The 25,677-nt window shown below is 36.1% G+C and overlaps 2 protein-coding genes and 3 pseudogenes across 2 annotated transcripts; 3 read left to right on the forward strand and 2 right to left on the reverse strand.

Annotated features, from left to right (window-relative positions):
• Window positions 1-4,750: 4,750 nt before the first annotated feature.
• LOC120136069 lies at window positions 4,751-7,709 on the reverse strand (annotated as a pseudogene).
• Window positions 7,710-9,010: 1,301 nt separating this feature from the next.
• Window positions 9,011-9,949, forward strand: LOC120136043 (ubiquitin-related modifier 1 homolog 2). The gene is made up of 4 exons (XM_039152160.1): window positions 9,011-9,129; window positions 9,298-9,373; window positions 9,478-9,560; window positions 9,668-9,949. The coding sequence occupies exons 1-4, from the start codon at window positions 9,107-9,109 to the stop codon at window positions 9,783-9,785; spliced, it is 300 nt and encodes a 99-aa protein (XP_039008091.1). The 5' UTR covers window positions 9,011-9,106; the 3' UTR covers window positions 9,786-9,949.
• Window positions 9,950-10,947: 998 nt separating this feature from the next.
• On the reverse strand, window positions 10,948-15,094 carry LOC120135978 (annotated as a pseudogene).
• Window positions 15,095-15,736: 642 nt separating this feature from the next.
• On the forward strand, window positions 15,737-19,943 carry LOC120136072 (protein-ribulosamine 3-kinase, chloroplastic-like). The gene is made up of 10 exons (XM_039152185.1): window positions 15,737-15,891; window positions 16,286-16,439; window positions 16,559-16,649; window positions 16,758-16,832; window positions 16,933-17,021; window positions 17,204-17,322; window positions 17,793-17,933; window positions 18,212-18,288; window positions 18,680-18,825; window positions 19,931-19,943. Coding segments are annotated over exons 1-10 (990 nt in total). The 5' UTR covers window positions 15,737-15,794; the 3' UTR covers window positions 19,932-19,943.
• Window positions 19,944-22,425: 2,482 nt separating this feature from the next.
• LOC120136071 lies at window positions 22,426-24,596 on the forward strand (annotated as a pseudogene).
• Window positions 24,597-25,677: the final 1,081 nt, after the last annotated feature.

Below are 25,677 nucleotides of genomic sequence, written 5' to 3' on the forward strand. Positions count from 1 at the left end.
ACCAATAATCCATATGGCAACATCTCTTCTACTTCAAGGGGCAGACATTCATCTGCCAATGTTTTCGACTTACATATGGAAATGCCAACGAGACGACAGTCTATTCACATCCCACATGATACAATGGCCTCAACTTCAAGGGGAGAACACGCAAGCGGGAACTTATTTGACCTCAATATTGGATTATCGGAGGAACCCTCATCTCCACCAGAAGAACCTCTTCGGGAGCCAGGTGCATATGGTGCTGAAACGGGATTATTCATTGAACCTGACTCACCACAGTTTAACGTACATTCTGATGATGACGAGGAATTTCCAGATCTTCCTGATGTTGGCAACTATGGACTTCAATCATTAGTCAATGATGGTAATTTACATATTGGAATGGAGTTCGCATCGAATGAGGAAGCAATGATGGCAATAAAGAGTTACAATATTCGTAACTCAGTTAAGTCCCGAGTTGATCGATCTAACATGGAGAAATATGTCTGCTACTGCGTCCAACGTGACAACGAATGTCAATGGATGGTCCGTGTATCAAAGAGGAAGAGGAAGAACAACTTATGGGAACTAACCAGATACAACGGTCTTCATACATGTTGTACAACAGGTATAAACCAGGATCATCCCAACTTGGACTCCAACATTATTTGTCAAGAAATCATGCCCATTGTGAAGCAAAGCTCTCATATAGCTATTGCAGTGTTGATTTCTGCTATACAGTCACAATATGGGTACACTGTCTCATATAAAAAGCGTGGTTGGCAAAACAGAATGACATTTGAAAACTTCATGGCGAATGGGATTCCTCTTACAACGAGCTGCCCAGTTGGTTTCATGTTGTGCAAAGACTTAATCCCGAGACAATTGTTGAGTTCGAAACTCAACATCATTACGTGAATGATCGAATGGTTCGCGATCGCTGCCAATTTTACCGTGTCTTTTGGACTTACCCTCAATGTATTAATGCAGTCAAGTATTGTAAACCAGTTGTCCAAATTGATGGTACTTTCTTGTGTGGGAAATACAAGCAAGTTTTATTATTGGCTGTGGTCCAAGATGGAAACCGCAATATTCTTCCTGTTGCGTTTGCCCTCGTTCAAGGAGAAGACACTGAGTCTTCGGCTTTTTTCCTTAAAAATTTACGTTTACATGTTGTCACCAGGGAACGAGTATGCATTATTTCAGACCGAGGAGCCGGGATAAAAGCAGCAATGGACTCTTTGGGTACAATGTATAGACCTCCACATGTTCAACATCGTTATTGTGTCCGTCATATTGCTGCAAACTATTACGGAAAATACAAGAAGAACGATGAACGTCAGTTAGTTGTGCGGATGGGTATGTTACTTTTTCCCAATTTTTCTATCAATTTCTTATTACTTATTTATACTTCATATTAACTATTACATATTCCTAATGGATTATGTTACGAACTCTTACCTCAAAGGTTTGAGTCGATGCTACAAGAGTTGTTTGGCAAAAATAAGAAGGGGTGCGAGTACATTATAGACATCAGCAAAGAAATGTGGACAAATGCATATGACGGGGGGTATCGCTATGGTCATATGACAACAAACTTGGCTGAAGCAATAAATTCAACCTTAAAGGGGGCGCATCATTTACCAGTCACGACGTTGGTTAAAACGACTTATTTTCGTTTGGGTCAACTCTTTGCAAAGCTCGGTGGACAAGCTCTTACTTGGATGCAAAACGGACATATTTACCACCCCAAGACTAGTAGTTGATTTACAGAAAAAAGTGGCTGCATCAAATGGGATGTTAGTTACAAATTTTTCTCGCACCCGTGAATTGTTTCGTGTAACCGAAATGCCACATTCGCTGCAAGGGATTGGAGCTAACTCTTTCAGAGTTAATCTGCAAGAGAGGTGGTGCGATTGTGGTTTCTTTCAAGCACTCAAATATCCATGCTCTCATGTCATTGCTGCTTGCTCACATTCGCATTTGGACTACAAAAATTATGTTGATCCGTATACCAACTTTCACAAGATTCAAGGTATATGAATTTGAGTTTCCGCCCATAGGAAACGAAAGAGACCCAAATGAGATCAAACTTGGCTTACAATTGTACCAGATCCATTGCTATTGAGGGATTCAGGTCGTCCAAAATCTACTAGAATACATTGTGATATGGATATTCGGGAGAAGTCAACATAACAAAAACGATGTGGGCATTGTAGAAACATCGGGCACAATAGAAAAAAATGTCCAACTCTGTTATCATCATATAACCGTTAACTCTTATGTAATTAATATTGTATTTAAATGAATGTTTTTGTTTATAATAATTTAATGTTATTGCATTTATATAATTTGTCAATGTATGTACACCTAAATAATTTTTTTAACTTTTAAATACATAAATATTTTTAATATATTTATTTAATATAATAATTAATATTATTAGTTATAATTTTTTTAAAATATAATAATAATTTCACCTTCTAAGTAGATAAAAATATTAAATTAAACAAATTAAAAGTTATTAAAAAATTTATGTATACGATGACACATTTCATGTTCTGATTGGAGGATTAAATTTATTAAATTAAATTTTCAATAAGACTAATTTCATAAAATATGTAAGTCTTGAAGATTAAATATGTAATTATACTAGTTTATTAACTTATGCATCAATATTTTCGTTAAATATTGATATGAGATAACTAGATTGATAACATTTAAAGAATTAACTGATAAAATTAATAGATCGATAATCAAAATCAAAAATAATAATATAATCATATGTGTAATATTATAATTTCATATATTTTTCCTATAACTACAATAAAGTCAAAACTGGTTTTCATATATTGTTATAGCATATTAACGTAGATAATTCACTCCACCTTTAACACACATTAACAAAATACATTTGATAATTCTTACATTATAATCGAAACACTTTACATAATATATTATTAATTTATAATAATAATAAAAATAAAATATTTATTATTAAATAAAATACGTGACAGTTGAGCTGGCGAAAGGCGTGTCCCCGGGGATGCGCCTTCCACACGTGGTATCCAACTCAACGAAAACACGGATAAAACGCGTCCTCGAGGACGCGTCTTTCGTCAGTTCAGCAGAAAATATGTTACTTCGAGAAATATTAATTAAACGGTTAAAAAAAATTGGTGTCATGTCAAATAGCCGTATTATGGGTGTGTCTATAAGTGTAACAGACCATTATATTAACATTTCTCTGTCGCTTCTGAGTTGTCGTCTGGCAAGCTGTGTTGTGTACGGCAGCCAATATATGATTGCCCCCCACATCTGTAAGTCCGACGGCTCCACCACTAATATTTACACACCTTATTATGGACCCTACCACATAGGACTCTCTCGCTCCCTCACTCTCTCTCGTCCAGGTAAGGGCCCTGCCTTTGCTGGTGTTGATGGGTCCCACCATTTTTCACTAGTCTCGTGAAGGTGTGATATCAACATGAACCATGGGTTGTGGGGCCGAACTAAACCCAGGCTCATCCCACTTTTGGTCAAATTATTTTATTAGTCCATGTAGTATATTAAAATTGTAGATTTATCTCTTTTACTCTAATTTAATTACTTTTAATACCTATATATATTATTTACAAATTTGAAATTTTGATGTTGAACTAAATAGTAAAGGTACATATATTAATTCAAATTATGATTCAGTTATTATTTTCCTCTTTGATCATTCATATTTATTATAATTTAATTATATTATTTGAGTCAAGATTAAAAATTTAAAATATAAAGGCTAAAACTTATAAAATTAAAGTATAAAGGTTAAATATAATTTAAATATAATATAGGGACTAAATGGTAGAATATGAACCCAGTTTTTTCAGCTTTGCCCCTTTGGTGGTGGTGGGGTCGTAGTGTGAGGGTTGGCCACAATGTGGTGGTATGGCCACTGCCACTGCCACTTGCCAGTTGCCATTTTAAAGTGGGCCCCTTTTAGTTCCTTCTCTTGGATGGGGGCCCTCTATTGGGTAGGACCCCATTTCCCAATATGTTCTTTTAATACATAAAAATAAAAGTAAGCCAATTTAAAATTCTTTGTGGATTCAATGTGTTCGTACATGTTACATACCCCACCACTGAACATGTTTTTTTTTCCTAATCTCAAATTTTATTTCCATCAATTTCAAGACTATATATACATTATAGAATTTAATTTAATTCAATAATAATAATTATATTTATTATTAATTTATATATTATCTATTAGAGATTAAGTTTCTATTTTATAATTAAATTATTTTTTTATTCAGATGCAACGTGGGGTAGGTGCGGGACGGTTCATCTTTCTGGTGGGCCAATGGGACCTCACCTCCTCCGCTCTTAATAGCTTGGACCATTTCATTCATTTTGCCTTCGGCTAAAATGCTTGGGTTTAATCACTTTCGTTATTAAATTATCAGACTTTAAACCCTAAACCCTAAAATTAAATTCATGAATGGTAATTGCTTAAGGATCTCTTTCTTGCATTATTGTTGTGAAAAGCAAACTAAACGCAAATTTAGCTTTATTGATTAATGTCCAAGCGGTATTAGAAGTCTGGATCACATTATTTTCCTTCACATTCAGCATTTAGCAACAGTGTAATACAGATTACACTCTGCAAACTATTCAACAGTGATGAAGTTTTCACAAACGATAAGCAACATATGTGACTCATTGATGTCCCTCAATGACGAGCTAAGTAAGCCGCTCGATTGACAAGGAAATGCTAGAATCTCGAGCACACACCGGGGCATCAGAACCTTCGGAGGGCAACAGAGTGTCTATTTCCACAACATTTTCGGTGTGTTTCGATATTCTCCGGTTTTCAGGGAATTTCCAAACCCCGTGATTCCAGTAGTTTACTCAGTTTGCTAGTAATGCGACATCAACATGATATTGTGACTAGTTTTATTTACAAAATGAACACTTGACTTTTGTGTTATGCATGGTTGATACGGATATCAGGTAACAGCAAAGTGATTGCCCCCTTGTCACTTTTAGACTAGTATCCATACCACAGAAGAGGGGGGGAAACTCCCTACGTCGAAGCATGAATTGTTGCGGTTGCAGCACTCTTTTAAGACCCCGACATATACGTGTACCTTGTCTGAACTCCAATTATAAACTCAACTATTTTTTCTGCCAAAAGAAAAGAGATTACCTATTAATGTTTGATCAATAATGCGGTTGACATGATTTCAATGAATTCAAGATACTAAAGGGGAAAGAATCTGTCCAATGCACCTGCTAGAGTTCCCCATTAGTGGAACAGGCTCCAATAGCTTTCCAGTGTTTTCAATTTTTTGCCTGAATACACACATACACATACTAATTTATTAAATTCGTCACAAATGTGAAATGCATCGACAAAGGAATAGCGAAGTAACTTTGTGATGAATTTATCAGTTACCTGATGTAATTGTTAAAGAATGGCTCTCTCATGAGGTAAAGAGCCCACAACAGTTTTCGTCTTTTGACCAGGATCAAACAGTTGACATCACCAAAGCTCTAAGGTAATGATTTTAAGCAATGATATTGTTTCCACAAAGCAGGTTTGCAGATAATCGCACCAAAAGTTGATAAGTCGGATGTGATTGGAAAATTTATCTAATGATTCTAACCTCATGGGTTTCAGAGTCAAAAAGATGGAACCGTTGCTCTTTTCCGCTCTTCCCTGATCTTGTAACAAGAGAAAGCCAAAGCCAGGGAAAGAAACCAAGGAATCCATGATCTAGTTATGTATCTTCTAATGAACAGTACGTAAATAAGTGATCTCGTAATATAGAGGACCTCCCCGAGAACAAATAAAGCTCCGTTGACACCCTTGTCTGATAAAATCCTTGAAAGAGTAGGCCTTTCAATTATTGAAGCTGTGAAAGGAGAAATTGCAAATTTTATTAGACTTTCTGATCAATTCAATATAACGAGTACTAAATGATGAGATTTTAACAAAATAATCAATTGGAGGCTTCATAATTGCATGTTGTTGTTTAATTCTCTGCATCCATGACGGGTCAGATACCATCAGACCACTCTCTCCAAATTTTCTCAAAGCAGACAATGCCTTTCCTTCAACACTCCATGGGTTTTGACCATGATCGTCTTGTAACAAATGAGGTCCATGACGGCCTCCAAGCTTCTGAAAACCCCCAATTCTATGTTGTAAACTTGTATTCTCAGAATCTTTTTCAACATTTGGTGTCTCTCCACCCTGAAGAAGCATTTTATATCCACAGTTCCGGAATAAAGCTAATCGAACAATCACCCTGATGTACAACAAGTACCAAGTTACTAGGCAAACACTTAACGCCAATATATTAGAAACAAAACCCAGGGGAAGATTTGAAGTGCTATTAGTCAGATAATGAATGTTTCTTACTTGATAGCCTCTGTAACAGCTATAAAATTCCATTTCTTATCACCACAATACCGTTCTGCCACAACTTCAACCAAAGTTTCCAAGTTACTTAGCACAGATAAGCACAACCCATAAGGGAATGATGAAGGGTCAGCTGAGCAAGTATGCCTCTCATCAGGGGCAGTATCGAGTATATGCTCGTTGATTGTAGTTAAGATGCCCACAATCGAAGTTACTGCATAAGTGTATCAAATTGTCCAATGAGGGAAAAATTGTAGACAATGAAAAAGATAATACAACTTAAGAGAGGATTTTTTTTAATCTTCTATACTTCATAAACCATGGAAGAAGGGACGGGGGAGCAACATTTAATTGGATCCTAATCAAAATATAGTGGGAACACCAGACTTAATGTGCTAATGCATTTCCTTCTCAACTTAGAAGCAATCAATCAGATGATTACAATAAACCAAGTTGAGGGCAGGAGAACCTTTTTAGTTTCTAAGCTAGCAAGAAGTAGCCAATGTTACCGAAGTTTCACAAAAACCTGCTTCTGTCCTTATCTCTGAATCGGAGAACAGTTCAGGAAGAACCCATGTCAATCCCTGCAAAACATTTTTCGATAACAGCATAAGATAGCAATACACAACTTTCGGAACACAGTCCAAAGTCATTCACAAAATCTTGCCTACATTACAAGCTCATTCTTAACATGAACATCATCGTATCCAAATAGTCAAACTATCATAGTTCATAGATACAAAAAAATAGAAATGAAAACCAAGGAGATGTACTGTCTACAATGGTATCAAATATTAAATCTACTCAAAGCTGCTAACAGGAGACTGCAAATTTGCATACAATCATGGTTCTTCCCAATACAATAACCTTCCATTTACTGAGCTTTCCAATCCAACATCTTGAAAAACACATGTAAAAGGCAATTTCCATTTTTGATGCAGCTAAACATTCAAAAAGATCAAACCATTACCAAGAACCATATAGGTAACGTAACAGTTTTTTTTATTAACTTTTATGTAATTATAATTGATAGAAATAGATAAAGGCTTACATTGGCAAGAGAATCCAAGGAGTGCTCGTAGACTTTGTTCCTCCTAACCCATGCCTTATAAGCTTCCATTGATTCACAAACTTTTATCAAGTAATCAAAAACCAGAAATTCCAAAACGCCAACTCGTTGAGTCACAAACAAGCTAATTCAAGCTCAATCTTCGCCAGGATTTGAAATTTTGGAAGAAACCCAAATTAGCAAACACGCTAACAATGAACTTTGCAACGTAGACTTCGGTTCTGTAGAGGGAGAGAAAATGGAAGAATGTAGTGAATGTGGGTGGGGCCTCTGTTTACTCACTAAAATTGGGTATCTGATCCTCGAGCGTTTTAAGTGTAACTGTGATGTAGGATTATAATTGGTTTTGGTTACGATCTGTGTCTTCTCCGATGAACCGATTGATGTAAGATACAGCAAATTTTAGCGGCGGGGATATAGTGCTCTTGAGGTGACGAAAAGCAGGGAACCAACCATAAATCTAAAAGGGTAAACTCGGGCAGGAGATATCGGCTTTCTGCATTTCAATGAGCAATGGAGCATCGACTATGCGATATCATCAACCATAAATGAGTAGGGATGTGAAATGTTCAAGCTTCGGTCGAATTATGTCAGGTCACGTAAAATCTGTGTTAAATCAGTTTAAATTATTTTCAGGATAATTTAAAATTAGATTTAATTCGAATTTATATCGGGTTAATTTTAGTTTAGATCGATATTAATTCATTTTTGAATCAGTTAAATATCAGGTTAATTCAGGTCGGATGAAATTCGGGTCAGATCACGTTCAAATTTGGTCACACATTGACAGATAAATTCATGTCAGATTTTATCGCGTACAGATGAACTTCAGGTCGGATTATTTTTGGATGAATTATTTCCGTCTTTTTATGAACATTGAATTGTATTTTGTAATTGTATATGATTTAGAGTAAATTACAAAAAAATAGAAATAATAATGGATCAATTTTGATAAAAATATAATTTTAAGAATTAAATTGAACAAACATTAAATTTAAATAAATTAAACAACATACAAGGATAAGGGAGCAAATCGAAATCATTGCAAAAAGTGAAGGTGAAATTAATATAAAAATGGACTAAATTGCATTAATTTAAAAAGTTGATGAAAAACCTTAATAGTATTTAGAGATTAAGATATAATTTATAGAGTGAAATGAAGTTTATGATGTGGTTATGGAGTTTGGAGTAAATTAAAAAAGATAAATAAGTATCAGTCAATTTCAAATAAAAATATAATTTTAAGAATTAAATTAAATAAATATAAAATGATAAATTTAAATTTAAATAAATTAAATAACATGTAAGGATTAAACCAAAATAATTATAAAAAATTAAATTAAAATTAATATAAAAATAAATTAAATTGAATTGAATTCATTTGGTGAATAAAAATTTATAAAATTCTGAAGATTATAATATAATTTATAAGGTTTGAAATGAAATTTATACGTGACGTATAACTTTAAGATAAACCCTTTGTTAAAGGGAGGTCCATGTAATAGTATTTGAAGTCCAATAACTATGGCCCAAAGAATGGATGATCTAATATTAGAAACGACGCCTTTAAAGCTAATTATTGCGTGAATGCAAAGCGGCACACGATTAGGGTTTTTGAATTTCTGCCAATTTTGTTCAAAATGCAGTTGACGCTCGAGTTTGGGTAAGTTTTTTAATCAAATTTATTACTTTGGGTACTATCAATTTTTCGCGTGCCACAATCAATTTGATCCTAATTTGTATTGCGGTTTTCAGTAAAGAAGTTCATTTTAATTTACTTAATTCATGCCTTTTTTTATTTTAATTCTATGATATTCATTGTTTGATGCAGTGGAGGATTAGAACTTCTATGTGAGTCTGTTAAAGTTCATAATGTCAATGTTGATATGCCAAAAGGAGCAGATAAGGTAAATTATTTCCTTTCCTTTTCCTTTTTAAACCCAGCATGTTTCAAGCAGAGCTTAATTTTTGAGGATTTAATGTATTGGGTTTCGTTTTGTGCTTTTCTCAGTTAACCATGAAGGATTTACTATCATGGGTTCGTACCAATTTGATCAAAGAGAGACCCGAAATGTTCATGAAAGGGGAGTCTGTGTAAGTGTTTCAAGGGTCTAGACTCTGAGCACTCATTTGCAATTGATGCAAAATATTGAATTAGGAAAACCATCCATTTGGTTGATGAGTAGTATTGGTTTGTGCAGGAGACCCGGTGTTCTCGTCCTTGTAAACGACTGCGATTGGGAGTTGAGCGGTCAGCTCGATACAACCTTGGAAGAGAAGGATGTGGTAGTTTTCATTTCAACTTTGCATGGTGGATAGATGGTATGACCATCTAGGTTATATATAGTTAGTATATCTTACAAACAATCATCACGAAGAGTGTATCAGTTTTTTTTTCAAAAAGTGTTTTCACCTTTGAACTTCATTATTGAAGATGTTATATGAAATTGCAACAAAATGTCTACTGTTTCACGTTCTTTATCTGCCATCGTTGTCATTTTGCTATACATAGAAATTCCATGGCAGGTATTCAAGTTTTACCAACAGCATACTACTTGACCTAAAACACTGGTTTGTTGATTGACTTAAAAAAATGAAATTAATGGAAAATTTTCCAACCTACTTATGGAGTGATGAGTCCGGGGAAAACATCATCTGGATCTCCGGATATGAGGGTTTAAATGATGTCGAAGACAGAGTTCAGAGGAGTAATCTTGATGATGAGTCCGGGGAAAACATCGTTAGGGTCATGAATATGAGGGTTGTGTTCCACTATAATGGTTCACCACACTTATCACTTATGGAGTGAAGGGTTTCTCCTTCCGCAACAACATAGATTTCATCACACGCTCGCTCCAACAGCTGATGGCCGACCACTTTGTCATCATACTCCGCTTGCCATTGTAGAGTCAGTTTCCTTGAAAGAGTTGAGTAGTAGTACGGTTACCAATACGAAGGTGCATCACCAAGATGCTTCGTCCTCAGCTGTAGATATTAATGCAAACATCCAACTCCGACAACGAATATCAGAAGCCAATGGGAAAGGGAGAGTGGGGCACTACACCTGTATTGTGTGAGGCTGAGGACAAGTATTGGTGGTTTACAGTGGTGGGGGGAGGGGAGAGGCCACCGTTGGGTGTTTGCTCGAGAGTTTGAGTTGTTTGGTTATTTCTTTAGTTTTGTGATTGCATCCAAAACAGAAAAGGAGAATAACGATAGAATACGATAGCTCTATTTTTGTTTTGCTTCATTGATGGGTTCCATCTCCCTTCTAATCATTTTATTGCAACTTTGTTCATATAATTCATGCACTACGAATGGAAAGAGCGGATCCAAGGAATGCGTTATTGAATGCCATATCTGAAATTCAGATCTTATAATTTGATTGTAAAATATTTTTTTTGTCGCCGACCAAAAAAAATCCTATTTGTATGTTTTATCTTACAACATAATACATCTAATCTAAGCCAGTTCAAAATTGTTGCATGAAAACCCAACCTATATAATAGATATCATGATCATCCGTGTCAAACATGGGTAACCAAAATGCGGCAACTGCTTCAGGGCTGACATAATACGAGGATCCATAGCAGTGCAAAGAATGAATTTAATTTGAAGCTACTTAAAGCCAGAGAGAGAGAGACTTGTACAATCATATACACATTGTGATTGGTCGAGCCTAGTAATTTTTGCTCCTCTCTTGGGATGTCGGTCATCGGAATCTGAAAGCCGGACTTGGTAATTTTGTTCCATTCATTTTCTACTCGAAAGAATATCCATTGGAACCTTCTTATCATCTCTAAGGCGGTGATCATAAACACAGTCAAGTAATTGTGGCGGAGATGAGCAGACAGTTTATACGTCCACGTGCAACGTAAAACCAAGTTGCTTCCAATAACCCAAAAATAAACCTACGAAGAAGGCGATCATGCATGTGAAATACCTATTGATGTGTCTTGCGGAATGAAATTGCATGAATAATTATCAGCATTAAGATTCTTACCCATCTTCTCCCATAGAACAGATTGGAACACAAACTTGGTTTGTTGAACTTGAAGATCCTAGTGAAGACACTGTCGTACATGCAGAATTTAAAATGAAATTAGGCGCAAGGAAATCCAAATTGGCCTCACAATCAAACAATATATATAAACTGTTTGGAAAAGGGATATATAATCAACCTAAGGTCCCAATCACGGGTTATGTCCCAATAAAATGAGTAGAGTGAGTTAACAAGACTTGAGAAAAGCCAGAGTCGACGATAAACATAGGTCCAACTATCAGGCAAGACATGATATTTAAGGGCTGATAGAAAAATCACAGGGACTGCTGTTGAATATTTTAAAGCTGAAAACCAAATGCAAATTGGGTTAGAATAAAAAAGACAGCAGTTAAACAGAAACAGAATGAAGATAAATCGGGTGTAAATAGTTGCATATAGCCCATATGAGACAAACCACATGAGAACTGGTAATAGAAATCACCAACAGAGCTTGATGATGGGCTGTCCAAAGAGTTTAAGAAATTTCTTAAGGCAAAACATTGTACACTTTACAGCTTCATTGATCCATATCCATTCTGAGCAGAAGTAAATTTTAATTAGAAAATAATAAGTATCAAGGTCCTAGGTGTATTACCATTTAAAAGGGTTGGCTTCTCTTTTGTATCTTTGTACTACCGCAAACATTGCAGTAGCCACCAAATATATGGAATAACAAGCACTAGTGGATTGCAACTGAGTAGCTGCCACAAACCGAGTCTGCTTCAAACCAAGCGATTGTTGCAACCTACATGACAAGAGAAACCTCATCTTATTAATCTGAGGATATCAACATTGCGTCAACAAAAAGAGCTTCAACAGTTACATGTTGATTGAATCCAAATTAAGCTTGATATATTTAGTACTAAATAAGAAAAACTAAGTATATCTTTTTTATTTCTTTACATCATCACTAAATAGATAAAATGGTTGGCCAACAACCACAAGCATTAGTTAATTAGAACCTAATACAAGCAATTTGAAAACAACTGTATTGTAAAGCATTAAAGGCACAATATTATGCCTCAAGTTCAATGAATTTTAACTGCACCAAAAACCAGAAGCAAGAGTAATCATATTCTCATAAAGCCTTTCTCTATGATCCTTTTTCTCCAAGTTTGAAGGATCTACCATCAGCTTATTTGTCTTAGAATCGCAGGGATACATAATGAAGTAGGCGATACAACTCGCAGATATTAATAATTAAAGGCCAAGAAATTGCTGGGTTGTTGGGAAGAGTACTGAAGGTCTCATCGTCAGCCAATTTGGGGGAAAAAACACCAAGCACTAAATTTGAGAGCGCTCTTAGCCTTTTATAAATAACATACCTAAAAATCTTCAGTATTGAAATTACCTGGCGATGAACCATTCGACAGACTGAACGCTCCAAATCTGAAAATACCTTCACAAAATAAAGATTACAAGGAATTAGGGGGAAAACCCAACTCCACTTTTAAATCAAATCCTAATTTAATGAACTTATGAGTATGTCCAGTATTTTTTGTCCTATGACACATCTAAGCAGCAGGAAACTGAAACTTTCTCCATAGGAGTATCAAAGTACAAGAGTATTTTCATAGATTGCTCCTTTAATTGGTAAAATCTAATTGTTAAGAGAAATGAAACAAGCTACTTGCTTAAGGATATGAAATGATGTTACAGGTTCATACCTTGGCCATGGAGGTTAAAATGTCTGCCAAGAAGAAGTCGGGAAAAGAAATAGGCTGTTGCACAAGAATTAAACAAGTAAAAAAATGTAAATGCATGTCAGCCACTGCAAGCAAACCTCTTGAGTATTGCCACTAAAAAGAAAAGTCTCCAGAGTAAAGGGAAAATACTCCCAATATGAGGAAATGCTAATCGGAAAATGCATCTTGCTAGCTCAAGCACAAAGAAAAAGAAAGCTACACTAGAAACTAGCCTGAAGTGGGAAAGCTATCCGCCAGAGTGTTCTTAGCAAGAAGTAACGAGATGAAAAGTAGAAAATGTCGAAGGGGAATATCAAAACCAAGGCAACAGCAACATAGAGGATCACCTGCAGGTTGTATTTCAAATGTCAGAACCATCAATGTGTCAAACTATTGATAGCATTAGAAACTTGGCAATCCTACAGAATCCAATCTACAAAATTACAACAGAGGACTACACACAGTCACCTAAACATTTGCATTCATACAGAATCATTAAACTGACAAGTAATAACCAAGTAGTAAGGCCATAATTGATAAATCTAATGGCTGAAAACATGCGAAAGGTTACCGTCTTGCAGTTATATTATAGGGACAGAAGATTATATAAAGCTGGGAAACAGGGTAGATATTACACTGGTTGCAATGCTGTCAATGCTACTTCTCCGTGGGAGTAAAGATAAAGGTATGCTGTCATGCTAGTTGGCACTATAACTGTCATCCATATGCTACACTGCATATAGCAAAACAGAAAGAAGACATTATAATAGGAATACATACTTTTTCTTAGTGGAACCACCATCACAGGACCAAATTCTTAATAAAGCATGCCAAGTGCAAAGATCCAAATAAAATGAAAAGCACATTTAAAACAAGTACCTTCCATATTTCTCTGTGAGTAAGGTGGTTTTGATCAAGATCAAATATTTTTGCATAATTAATAGTACTCTGGGAAAATACCCATAAACACACTCCCCACAGCCAAACCATCATGGTCTACAATTGCAAGAGCAAGAAGTAAGTCTCGACGGACATCTAATATCAAATATCAATCTGTAATCATCTCAAAGATATGTTAACTAACCACAAGAAGGAGAGGGTTATAATATAAGAATGCCTCATACAAGAACAAATCTCTTAAGTCTGCACTCATTCTCATGACTGAATCCCATCCAATCTGTTTCAGAGAAAGAAATCAAACATTCTCTAGATCAATTCTCACAAGAATCAAATGCATTCTAGCTAACTGTACAAATAGTGACCTTGCAACAAGTTAAGGCCCAGATCAGAAACCATAGGACCTTAAATCTCCATAGAAAGGTAGGAGAAGGCATTATGGCTGCGGCGTGCATAGGTGAACTGGAACCCTTCATTTCTCCAACCACGAAAGGGAACACTTAACCTTCTTGAACACTATTTCCAGGTTCACCGGCCCCTAAATTTAAAATAAATAAAAATTTAAAATAAATAAAAAGTAAAAAAAAACTAATTGTATTTTGTTAGATATGTTTAAATCGAAGGTCGATCAATAATTGGAACAGATAAAAGATTTACCTAGGTCAGAAGAAACAGATTTGGCGCCAGATTTCCGAAGATGAGGACTGTAAGAAGAACCGATTGCCGACGGATTTTCAAACATGAGCTTGCCAGGATTTCTTATACTCGATCTTAATTAAAATTACATCCTCCAACAGTCGAATACCAGTTTCATTTCCTCAGCCAAAAACAACAGAGCAAAATCACTTAAAATTAAATGAGGCATAAGAATTCATAATTAATTATCCTAAAATTATTAATGACATCAAGTAACGAACAATGATCAGATCCGGAATGATAATGAAACGGAAATGTTACCGGATTGGGATAGGAAATGACGTCGATGAATGGCGATGCTGGCAGATCTGGAGAAAGAGTGAAATAGATGAATGGATTTTGAACTGAGAGATAGTTGAATTTCAGCTCAGTGAGGAATTCATCGTTACCTTCCCTCTCCTTGTTCCAGGCGAAACGGGCGAATGGGCGGTGGGCTAATTTGCTGATGGGCGGGGTAGTATGTATATGTTGGTGAATGCTAGCGCTACTTTACCCGCTCAACACAAACGCTTCCAATGCTTTTATGTCGCTGAAATCCGCATGTAAAGAGTAGGGATGAATTAATGAAGTTATAGACTTTGGAGGGGGAAATGTGTAAAAGTGATTTTTCTATTTTTATTTTATTGAAAATTTTATGAAATTTGAAAAACTAGTTTCTCTATTTTTATTTGTTAAAATTTGGTCATTATATTTTATTGAAAATCAGTATACACATTAATTTCAACAGTTGAATTTACTTGTTTGGTACATAAAAAGTATTGAATTATTTTTTTAATAACTTTTAAATTTTCGTAAAGGAGAGAGAAGGAATTTTCATTTAAATGTTTAAAATTAACTGTAAAAAAAGAGATTTTTATGTAAAAAAAAAATAATTTATTCTCTTTTAATCTCAGTCATCCATTGTCTTTAAAAAAGACACAATCAGTCGAGGATTGGTAATTTAGTAGACAGATGTATGTTCCAGAGATTACAAGAGAGACACAGTGAGAGATTATAATCTTCCAGATAATGGTAGCATCCGTGGGAGTTATTTCCCTGGGCGTTTCTTTACCGTCTATGTTTTGTCTTCCTCGAATTGGCTTCACCAAACGTAGACCATTTGTCAGTAAGCAACACTACCACTACCTTCTTCTTTTTAATTTTGCAGGACTTGTTTGTTTATGGTTGAATTTACATGTTTCAGGAGAATTAGGACCAAGCCACGGGGTTTTGAGGAATTCCCTAGTATTTACTGAATGAATTATTTGTTTTGATTTTAGAACTAATCAAGTCCTTTACCCACCATTTATTTAATGTTCCTTTGAAAGATTTTTCATGTCTGTTTCTTCTGGGAATCGCTTTAAGGTTATGTTTAGACCAAAATATGATAATCTTTATATATTTTCATGGGTGGGAATGAATTTTACTTTTGGGTTTTGCCTGTGTGCTATGAAATTGTGCTTCGAAGGACTTAATTTGGAAATTGTTGTTAATGCTTAATTCATGGTGTTATCCTACAGTGGCAGCATTGAGTGATGACCCTGTTCAAGAATGGATTCTCACTGAAGGGAAAGCAACCCAGATTACAGGGATTCGTCCCGTAGGTGGTGGTTGCATCAATCTTGCAAGTTGTTATGAAACTGATGCTGGTTCTTTCTTTGTTAAAACAAATGGGTATGTTGTGCAAAGTTCGTAATGCAGCTAAGTTACAGCAATTGGTAGTTTCTTTTGCTTGTTGAATTCTTGTTTTCCAAATGATGAAAGTTTTTGTGTTGCTATTAAAAATGGACCAGGAGTATTGGTCCATCAATGTTTGAGGCCGAAGCTATCGGTTTAGATGCCATGTATGAAACTCGAACAATTCGTGTGCCTAAGCCCTATAAGGTAAGAGTCTAAGTTTATGCTGATGCCGAACAACTTGGTTTCTTAAACTTCTATAATGCTATTCTTTTACACGGAAAATTTGTAATTGGACTTTGTTATGCATTGTAGGTTGGACCCTTACGAAACAGTGGATCATTCATCATTATGGAATTTATTGAATTCGGTGCATCTCGAAGCAATCAAGTGAGCCATTTCAATTCCTTTTTGTGTGTGTGTTTGTGTAGATAGTGGTAACAGTAATATGAATTTGCCTCTTAACCCTTAACCATTTATTATCTGTTAGGCTGAACTGGGAAGGAAGCTAGCTGAAATGCACAAGGCTGGGAAATCAGAAAAAGGCTTTGGTTTTCCGGTTAATAATACTGTTGGAAGGTGCAATTTTTAAAAGGCCAATATTGTTTTCAATCATATTGGTCATTCTTCTAATGCCGTTTACAATCATTTTGCCTTGTTGGACATTTTAGCTTTGATGGTATCAAGGAATTCAAGATTGATATGTATGCTTTAGAACTCCTTTTTAAGTTTTAACGTGTGAATACGTTCTGCCTTTGTAGTACTCCGCAGATAAATACTTGGTGCTCTGATTGGATTCAGTTTTATGGAGAACAGAGATTAGGTTACCAGCTGAAGTTGGCACAGGACCAGTGCGGTGATTCAACCATTTACCAAAGAGGTTATTCTTGCTTCATGAACCACTGTATACTTTTCTCAAGTACTTTATATTCAACACTGTGACTTGCCATTTATACTCTGATACAGATAACAAGTTAAGTTTATCTACATTTATTAATTATGTGTAACTTACATGCGTATTAATTGATGGTTTTAGAGTATTTGCATTACTTATGCAAGAATATCTATCTCCTTGCTTCTGTTTGTTGTGCATCTTGGTAGTTGCATTTCTTAAGATATCAGTGATAACTACATTTTTTCGACAAGTTTGTTTACCAAGATGATTCAAAAACATATGAAAGTGCAAAAAAAAAATATTTACTTTTTTTTGAAGTTTTTCACAAATACTTACCCTAAATTTTAACTTTTAGGAACTCCAAATCAAATGAGATAGATATTGACTCTAACATCAGTTTTGTTAAAGCAGAGTGTCATGCACTTTTCAAATAACAATGGAAATCTTATTTACAGGACAAAGGCTGATAAAGAACATGGCGCCTCTTTTTGAAAACATTGTTATAGAGCCATGCTTGTTACATGGAGACTTATGGAGTGGGAATATCACTTCTGACAAGAATGGCGAACCTGTTATACTCGATCCTGCTTGCTATTGTAAGTTATTATTTGTGTTGATAAATCACTCTTAATTGGTAAATTTATTTTTCCTTAGTATGTATATTGAGACTTGAATCAATCTAATTCTGCATCCCAACAGCCTAGAACTCCTGAAGGAACTAATATAGATTTTGGTTATATTGTTCTTGAATCTAGAACAATTTAAGGCCAAATACTGTGGTGTTGAGTTATCTATCATATCAATAGTGTCATGAATACATTTGGAATTGGCTGCTTAAAGAAATAATTCACTATTATCTCTGTGCCCCTCACAGATGGGCACAATGAGGCTGAATTTGGAATGTCATGGTGTGCCGGCTTTGGAGGATCTTTCTACAACTCTTACTTTGAGGTACTGTTTTCTCAAAAAGCTTTATATGTTTTAAGCATTACAGTCGCACTAGATTTAAACATTGATCAAATTCCCGTATAATTGTTCTTTGCATTGGAAGACATTAATATCTTTCAGGGTCACTAGCACTTGAATTAAAAAAAAAAAAACTGAAAGGTTTTCTGGCTGCTAACTGTTGCCATTGAGACCTGTACTAAACTCGATCAATTTGAATGCCATTCCGGCCCATGGAGCTGCTGAAGCTTTAGCCTTAATGATTGGCTACCCTTTATAACTAATGATTGTGTTGAGCCGTAAATTTATCAGAAATCACATCATGTTGACTTTAAGTCTTGTAGGAAACCTCATCAGAGCTTCATATTTTACTTTTCGTGTTGCTTTCATTTACCAGGTGATGCCCAAACAACCAGGCTTTGAAAAGAGGAGAGATCTTTATCTGTTGTATCATTACCTAAATCACTACAATCTTTTCGGCTCTGGTTACCGCTCGTCTGCTATTTCAATAATAGATGACTATCTAAGAATGTTGAATGTATAGTCTCGTCAAGACGGTAATTGCTTTCACACATCTGTATGTAGTAACCTTTCTTTCGTACATTATCTGTATGTAATAACCTTGTGCGAGGAAGATCAGTATTCATTTTATTTATCTTACGGTCGTTGTAAGATGAATATGCTATCAGAATGGTTCTGATTTCCTCTTCACAATCCCTGTATGATGGTGCATGCTGCCCGAATGAATACAATATCATTTACTTTACAGTCTTCAGACGGCTTAGCATACAGTTGAGTGGAATTTTCTTTGAATCAAATATACTATATGAAAAATTAATTGACAAGTCTTCTCTGGATCTAACAAGGTTAGCTTCTCAGTTAAACACTTGCTAGTAGAATAATTCTTTTTCTTGTAAGTTTGGTGTTAATGGCAGGATTTCAAAGCACCATGGCCACCACTGTCATCGCCAACACCAGCAAACACCATAACTAAGCTAACGGAACCAATGGTTTGAAATTGTTGAGAGTCAGGCAGAGGAGCCTCGGAAAGATGGGTGGCAGAAAACAAGGACTCATCTCAATGTGCCAGACTGTGATTAGGGGACTTGTGCTACAAATTACAAAAGGAAGAGTGAGTGACCACTTAACTTTAGGAGTTGCCAACACCAGAACCCAGTTGATATGGAGAATACTGAAAAAGTGGTGCAACCAAAGCATCATTGTGTCCCATGTGGTAGATGAGCAGCCCCCATCCACATATTGGGAAAGCTCCATCGTTTCATATTGCAGCAATGAATGGAGTGGTCTCGAAAACATGGGTTCGAGTCTGATGGGTCAGATATGGGGGAAATGAGTCTTAATGATGATTGATGGGGTGGATCAACAGCCCAAGATTAGTCAAAGAATAAGTGCTGCTGATCATCATCATGGTTCAAGGAAAAAGAGGTTTCAAGGTTTCTTATTGACTTCTTCTATGGTAGTTCCTCACTTCTGGAGGGTCCACCTACAATAGAGACAAGAAGTAAGTGCATATGCATGATGCAGCACTTGGTTGATCTTTATTACATATGCATGTGATAAATACTTTATAGTAAGAATATATGAATTAAACTTTCTGTAAGAGAGAGAGAGAGAGAGAGAGAGAGAGAGAAACATCAAAAGCTTATATTGAAGATAAATTCCTTAAGGCACTTATCTAGCTAGTTCATAAGGCAAAACCCAATCATAAGGGTATTACTTCTAGATATAGGATGTGTATGTCATCATATTCAAAATGATATAAGAGGTCTTTGTTTGCAAAAGTAAATAAATAAATAAAAATGATGATTACTCGTGTGTCAAGAGTCACTTGTTGATTGGAGTGGATTAAGTTTAGCTGGAGAATAAGAGATAGAGGATTGATCCTTTGTAAGAAAGTAGAGAACCATGATCTTTCATTTTCTGCATAATACTGAATGTGAAGTTACTTCGGATATCTATGTTTTCTTGTCTAATTCCCATTTCTTGATTATCTTGCTTCGAGTTGTTCATCGTGAATTTGACTCAACTCTGGAGGTAGAGCTAGTCGGTAACATTGTTTGGTGGTGGTGCTAAGAGTGGAAGCAGTTGAGTGGTCCCGTTTTGGTGTGGGTTAAGTAACATTAATGATATATGCTACTTGCAGGATACAAATACTTGGCATGAATACCAAACTTTTTACATATTAACAACTGCACGCCTGCTGAGGCTGCTATAATTATCCAAGTTCTTCGCCCCCGATGATATATAATCTCACTCACCAGGGTTACAATATGCTAGCAAAGAAAGAAACAATTTGGAGCTGAGGATGAACATTGAACTAAAACAACAAATTAATATGTGCTACTCTTATGGAGCTAAAAATTCCACACACAATTTAATCTAACATTGAACTATGAATCAAGCAAACAAGTGTTATTTATATAATGATAATGTAGTCAAACCTGAAACAACCAGGCCCGGTTGTACAGCTTGATTCTGGACAAGCTTTTCTAGACATCGGTTTCTAGAGTCGATTCATGAGATTTGGTCGATTCATGGTATATATAGTTGCTGTGCTTTCACTTCAATCTAAAACTATACAAATCGAGGCCTCTCCTCTATTTAACGTACAAGCTATTCTATTTTCCTACAGATATATTACAACATGTTTTGGTAACAGAAAGCTATATATTACTAAATCAACACAGCCCCGTTTGGTCAAGTTAATGACAATGATCTGACTCTTGGTAAAACAAGAGAGTCAATTCTTCTTTTTTGTTTGGTTTCGTGGAGGTTGGTGTACGAAAAAGCCAAAAGGCAAAACAGTTGAGAAATAGCCGACAAACCAAAACGTCCCATCATGGCGACGCCGACACTAACATCGTCTGTTCAGTATTTTTCGATTTTTACATAAATTTATTATCGGGGCAACTGTACTCTTCTCCCAACCAAGTTTGATAAAAACAGAACTTGTCAGGTCTAAAACTTGAAAAAGCTGCTGTGAAATGTAAGATATATTTCTTACGTCTTACCCGTTACCACCATTGATGAACTTTTAAACATCCTAGGTAAGTTCTGCATGCATAAATTTCTATTTTATTTTTATAAGAATAGGTTGGAGTTTGACCTTTGTCGGGTTTGGGTGTACCAAATCCAAATCCAACTTCTACCAATACCGGCAAAACACGTGGAACGGAACCTGCATGTAAAAAAAAACCAAATCCGAACGGTCGGATCTGTCCTAAAGCGGAATGAAAACCGTAGAAGTTGCTCTACACTTAAACGCTCCTGTCTGAAATGAGTAAAACACAATGGTCATTCTTTCTTTAAGAAATCGAAACCTCGCTGGCAACTGGCAAAAGTTTAAAAAGAAACAAACTTTTATTTTATTTTTTTAGAGAGAAGAACCAGAATCTGAAAAGCCTTTGAGTTCTGACACAGTGCCTTCTATTTTATATTATTACAAAGAGAGAAACTGGAAGCTGGTTTGAGTTTTGAATCTGATTTGAATCGTTTCCAAGCCTCGAATACTTAAATGGGTTTTTGAAATTTCTTTGTCTTTCATAGTTTAAGATCCTTCATCAGGAAACAAACAATGGGTTCTGGGTATTTTTTATTCTTATAAAGAAATCAGACAGCGGGTTTCAAAGTTTCGAAAGCTATGGCGTGTTGCTGATTCTTGGAAGCATTGTTTTTCTGGGTTGAGACTCAAAAGAGAAAGAAAAGTTCGAAGATTAAGCCACAGTGGGTAGCTTGCAGGAGAAAAAGGGACAAGCTTTGGAGTAACTGAGTCGTAAAGGTTGGTATAGCTTACTTTCTTCCATTTTGTTCTCATATATATGAATTAGAATGCATTCTCACTGTAAATGTTACAGACTAGAGAGTGCTGTGAATTTCAAGGAAAGTCAAAGCAATTTGAGGTATTTTCTTTTGGAATTTATTGCTTTGAATTTTCTTGGAATAAATATATTTGTTAGTGGGGTTTGTTCCACCATGGAGATAGTGACTCCTATCTTCTCTTCAAAGTGAAGGCTTCTTCTCTGCCTCATTACCGTCACCAGCTAACACTATTTATTGGTTTATAATAAGAAATTCAATTTTCTTCTTGCTTTCGTTTCCAGAAATTTTTTCCGACAAGGATTTCCCATGGTTAAAAGTTGATTTTTAATCCCTTTTTTTTCTCTACCTACTTCAAAAGGGTATTTGGGTACTTGGATTGACTGCTTCTTGATTAGGCTGCAATTTTTAGTAGTTAGAAAGTAAACTTCTTTCATTCCCATATGATTACATGTTTTGTTTAAAAAGATCATAAATTTTTTAGTTGGCATTTAATGATCACTTGATAAAGTAAAGGGGCTCTTGCGGGCTTCTTTTGGTACTTCAATTTCCAGTGAACAAGCTTTTGTGTGGTTGGACAAGATTCTCTAGAAACTCCTTTTTTGTTTTTGTTTAATAGTATTTGATTAATTTAATAATTTTCATGTTTGATGATTGCAACTGCTCCACTGCTTATCATTTTTTCCGTATTAATTATCCTTTCTCATCTGGTTCATTGATACAGCTCTAATGATCATTTTGATCCAAATTCATATCCGAATCATGGGAGATGGTACTCGAAATGGGGTTTCGGGGGTCGGTAAATCGGCCGAGGAATGTTTATCGAATGCTCAAGAGCTTGTTCCGATGGCACTTGATAAGGCAAGGGAGGTGAAAGTGTTCCCTAGTAGGTGGAAGATGATAATATCCAAACTGGAGCTGGTCCCTTCACGGTTATCGGATTTGTCGAACCATCCTTTCTTTGTGAAGAACGCTCTTTGTAAGGAGCAATTGCAGGCCGTGTCGAATACGTTGAAGGAAGCGATCGAATTGGCAGATTTATGTTTGAAGGAGAAGTATGAGGGGAAGCTTAAGATGCAGAGTGATCTGGATGCATTATCTGGGAAATTGGATCTGAATTTAAGGGATTGTGGACTTTTGATCAAGACCGGTGTACTCGGTGAAGCTACTTTGCCTGTGTCTTTCGTCGGTTTTTCGTCGTCGTCGGAATCGGAGATTGCAACGCACGTCCATCTAAAGGAACTGCTTGCACGTCTTCAGATAGGGCACCTGGAAGCAAAGCACAAAGCTCTTGACAGCCTTGTTGAGATCATGAAGGAGGATGAAAAGGGTGTATTGTCTGTTATGGGACGGAGTAATATCGCGGCTTTAGTTGAGCTGTTATTGGGGAGAAGACCGTGGTTGTAATCTGCTCACTTGCAGAATCCGGGAGTGGTGAGAGCTGGCTTGTTTCGGAAGGTGTTTTGCCACCTCTTATAAGGCTTGTTGAATCTGGTAGCACAGTTGGTAAAGAGAAGGCAATCATTTCGCTGCAGAGATTATCGGTCACGACCGAAACAGCCCGAGCAATTGTCGGACATGGTGGGGTCCGACCACTAATCGAAACCTGCCGGACTGGAGGCTCGGTTGCACAGGCTGCAGCCGCTAGTACATTGAAAAACATATCAGCCGTCCCTGAGGTTCGACAAGTACTAGCAGAGGAAGGAATAATAAAGGTAATGTGCAATCTCCTTGATTGTGGAATTCTGTTGGGTGCCAAAGAATATGCTGCAGAATGCTTGCAGAACCTCACTGCCAGCAATGAGAATCTGAGAAGGTTCGTCATCGCAGAAGGTGGAATTCGAAGTCTATTGGTATACCTAGATAGTCCTTCGCCACAAGAATCCGCGGTTCGAGCCTTGAGGAATTTGGTTGGCTCGGTATCCATCGAAGTTCTTACGTCACTTGGCTTCCTCCCTCGATTAGTTCACGTGCTTAAATCTGGATCTCCGGGTGCACAACAAGCTACCGCGTCGGCAATCTGTCAAGTATGCAGAACGAACGAAACGAAAAAGCTCGTGGGTGAAGCCGGTTTCATTCCTCTTCTTATCAGAATGCTCGAGGCTAAATCAAACAATGCTAGAGAAGTAGCTGCTCAAGCCCTTTCAAGCTTGATAACTGTCTCCCAAAATTGCAGAGAACTGAAAAGGAATGATCTAAGTGTGCCGAATCTAGTCCAGTTGCTCGATCCAAGCACGCTAAACACCGCGAAAAAGTACGCGGTATCATGCTTAGCATCTCTTTCATCAAGTAAGAAATGCAAGAAGCTTATGATCTTCTACGGAGCAATCGGGTACCTCAAGAAGCTTTCGGAGATGGATGTCCCCGGTTCGAAGAAGCTACTCGAGAGGTTGGAAAGGGGGGAAATCCGGTGTCTGTTTAACCGGAAATAGCGGGAAGAAACGAAAGAAACTCTCTCGTTTTTGTATAATTAAAATTTCATCCTCGTTACAGAAGATGACATGATATTTTAAAAAAATATTTTAATTTTTTTAAAAAATGTTTTATTTTAAAACTTTTCCCTCTATTTTCTAGTTTCCCCCTAACTAGTGCAAGATCCCAACGAGGTCAACGACGGTGAAGGGACAAATTAGGTGTTGATCAGAACAACTTGGGGGTTCCAGACTTCCAGTGGTGGCGGCTGTGAGGCTCACGGACGTTGGGATCGGTCAGAACAACGAAAAAATATCGACGAAGAACTTATTTCTTACGAACATTCGACGCGTCTTTCACAGAGATCGATGACTATTCACAACAAACAAACAACGAGGTTTTGGTAGTCGTGCCAGGGCGCTCCCGATGATGATGGCGACGACGATCACCAACCAGCGACGACAGAGATAGGCAACAAGGAACTTGAACGGTCTCTTACAACTTTCTGACGAACGAAAAACGAATAGAAGTAACTGACGATCAAGGTTTAATCGCGGGACGACGATGATGCTGGCGATGATGATGATACACACCACAAAACGGCCAGAGAAGATTGAACGCAATGGGTAACGGTGAATGATTGAATGTGAAAAGTTATTTTTTAAAAAAAATTAAAAAAAAATAAAGTGGCACGTGATATTTTGTTAATGGTCACATGGTTACACATCAATTTTCGTGATGAAAATAGATAAACTCGTTAATGATAGAAAACACTGTCTATAAAATCGAGAATTTTTAAACATTATGTCTAAAATTAAGAATTTGGTATTCTTCATGTATGAATGTAATAATTAACCTTTTATTTTTTCCCTTTTAATTTCCTCTAAAATACATTGTAGATATACGAGATTAAGTTCAATTTCATTAAAACTATCATTAATATATAATATAAAAGGACATAAAATTAAGTGTATTTTTTATTTTTTGATTTGTAAATGAAAATTATAATAATCTATTTTTAAAATAATTATTTATTTAATAAAATTATCGTCAAAATACTAGTATTTTAGAAAACCTCTAAAACTCTTAAATTGTCCGTCCAAACATATTCATAAGGATTACATCTTTCTAACTCACTTAGTCATA

The sequence above is a fragment of the Hibiscus syriacus genome, unplaced genomic scaffold (genome assembly GCF_006381635.1).
Source record: "Hibiscus syriacus cultivar Baekdansim isolate YM2019G1 unplaced genomic scaffold, ASM638163v2 tig00110621_pilon, whole genome shotgun sequence".
NCBI lineage: Eukaryota > Viridiplantae > Streptophyta > Magnoliopsida > Malvales > Malvaceae > Hibiscus > Hibiscus syriacus.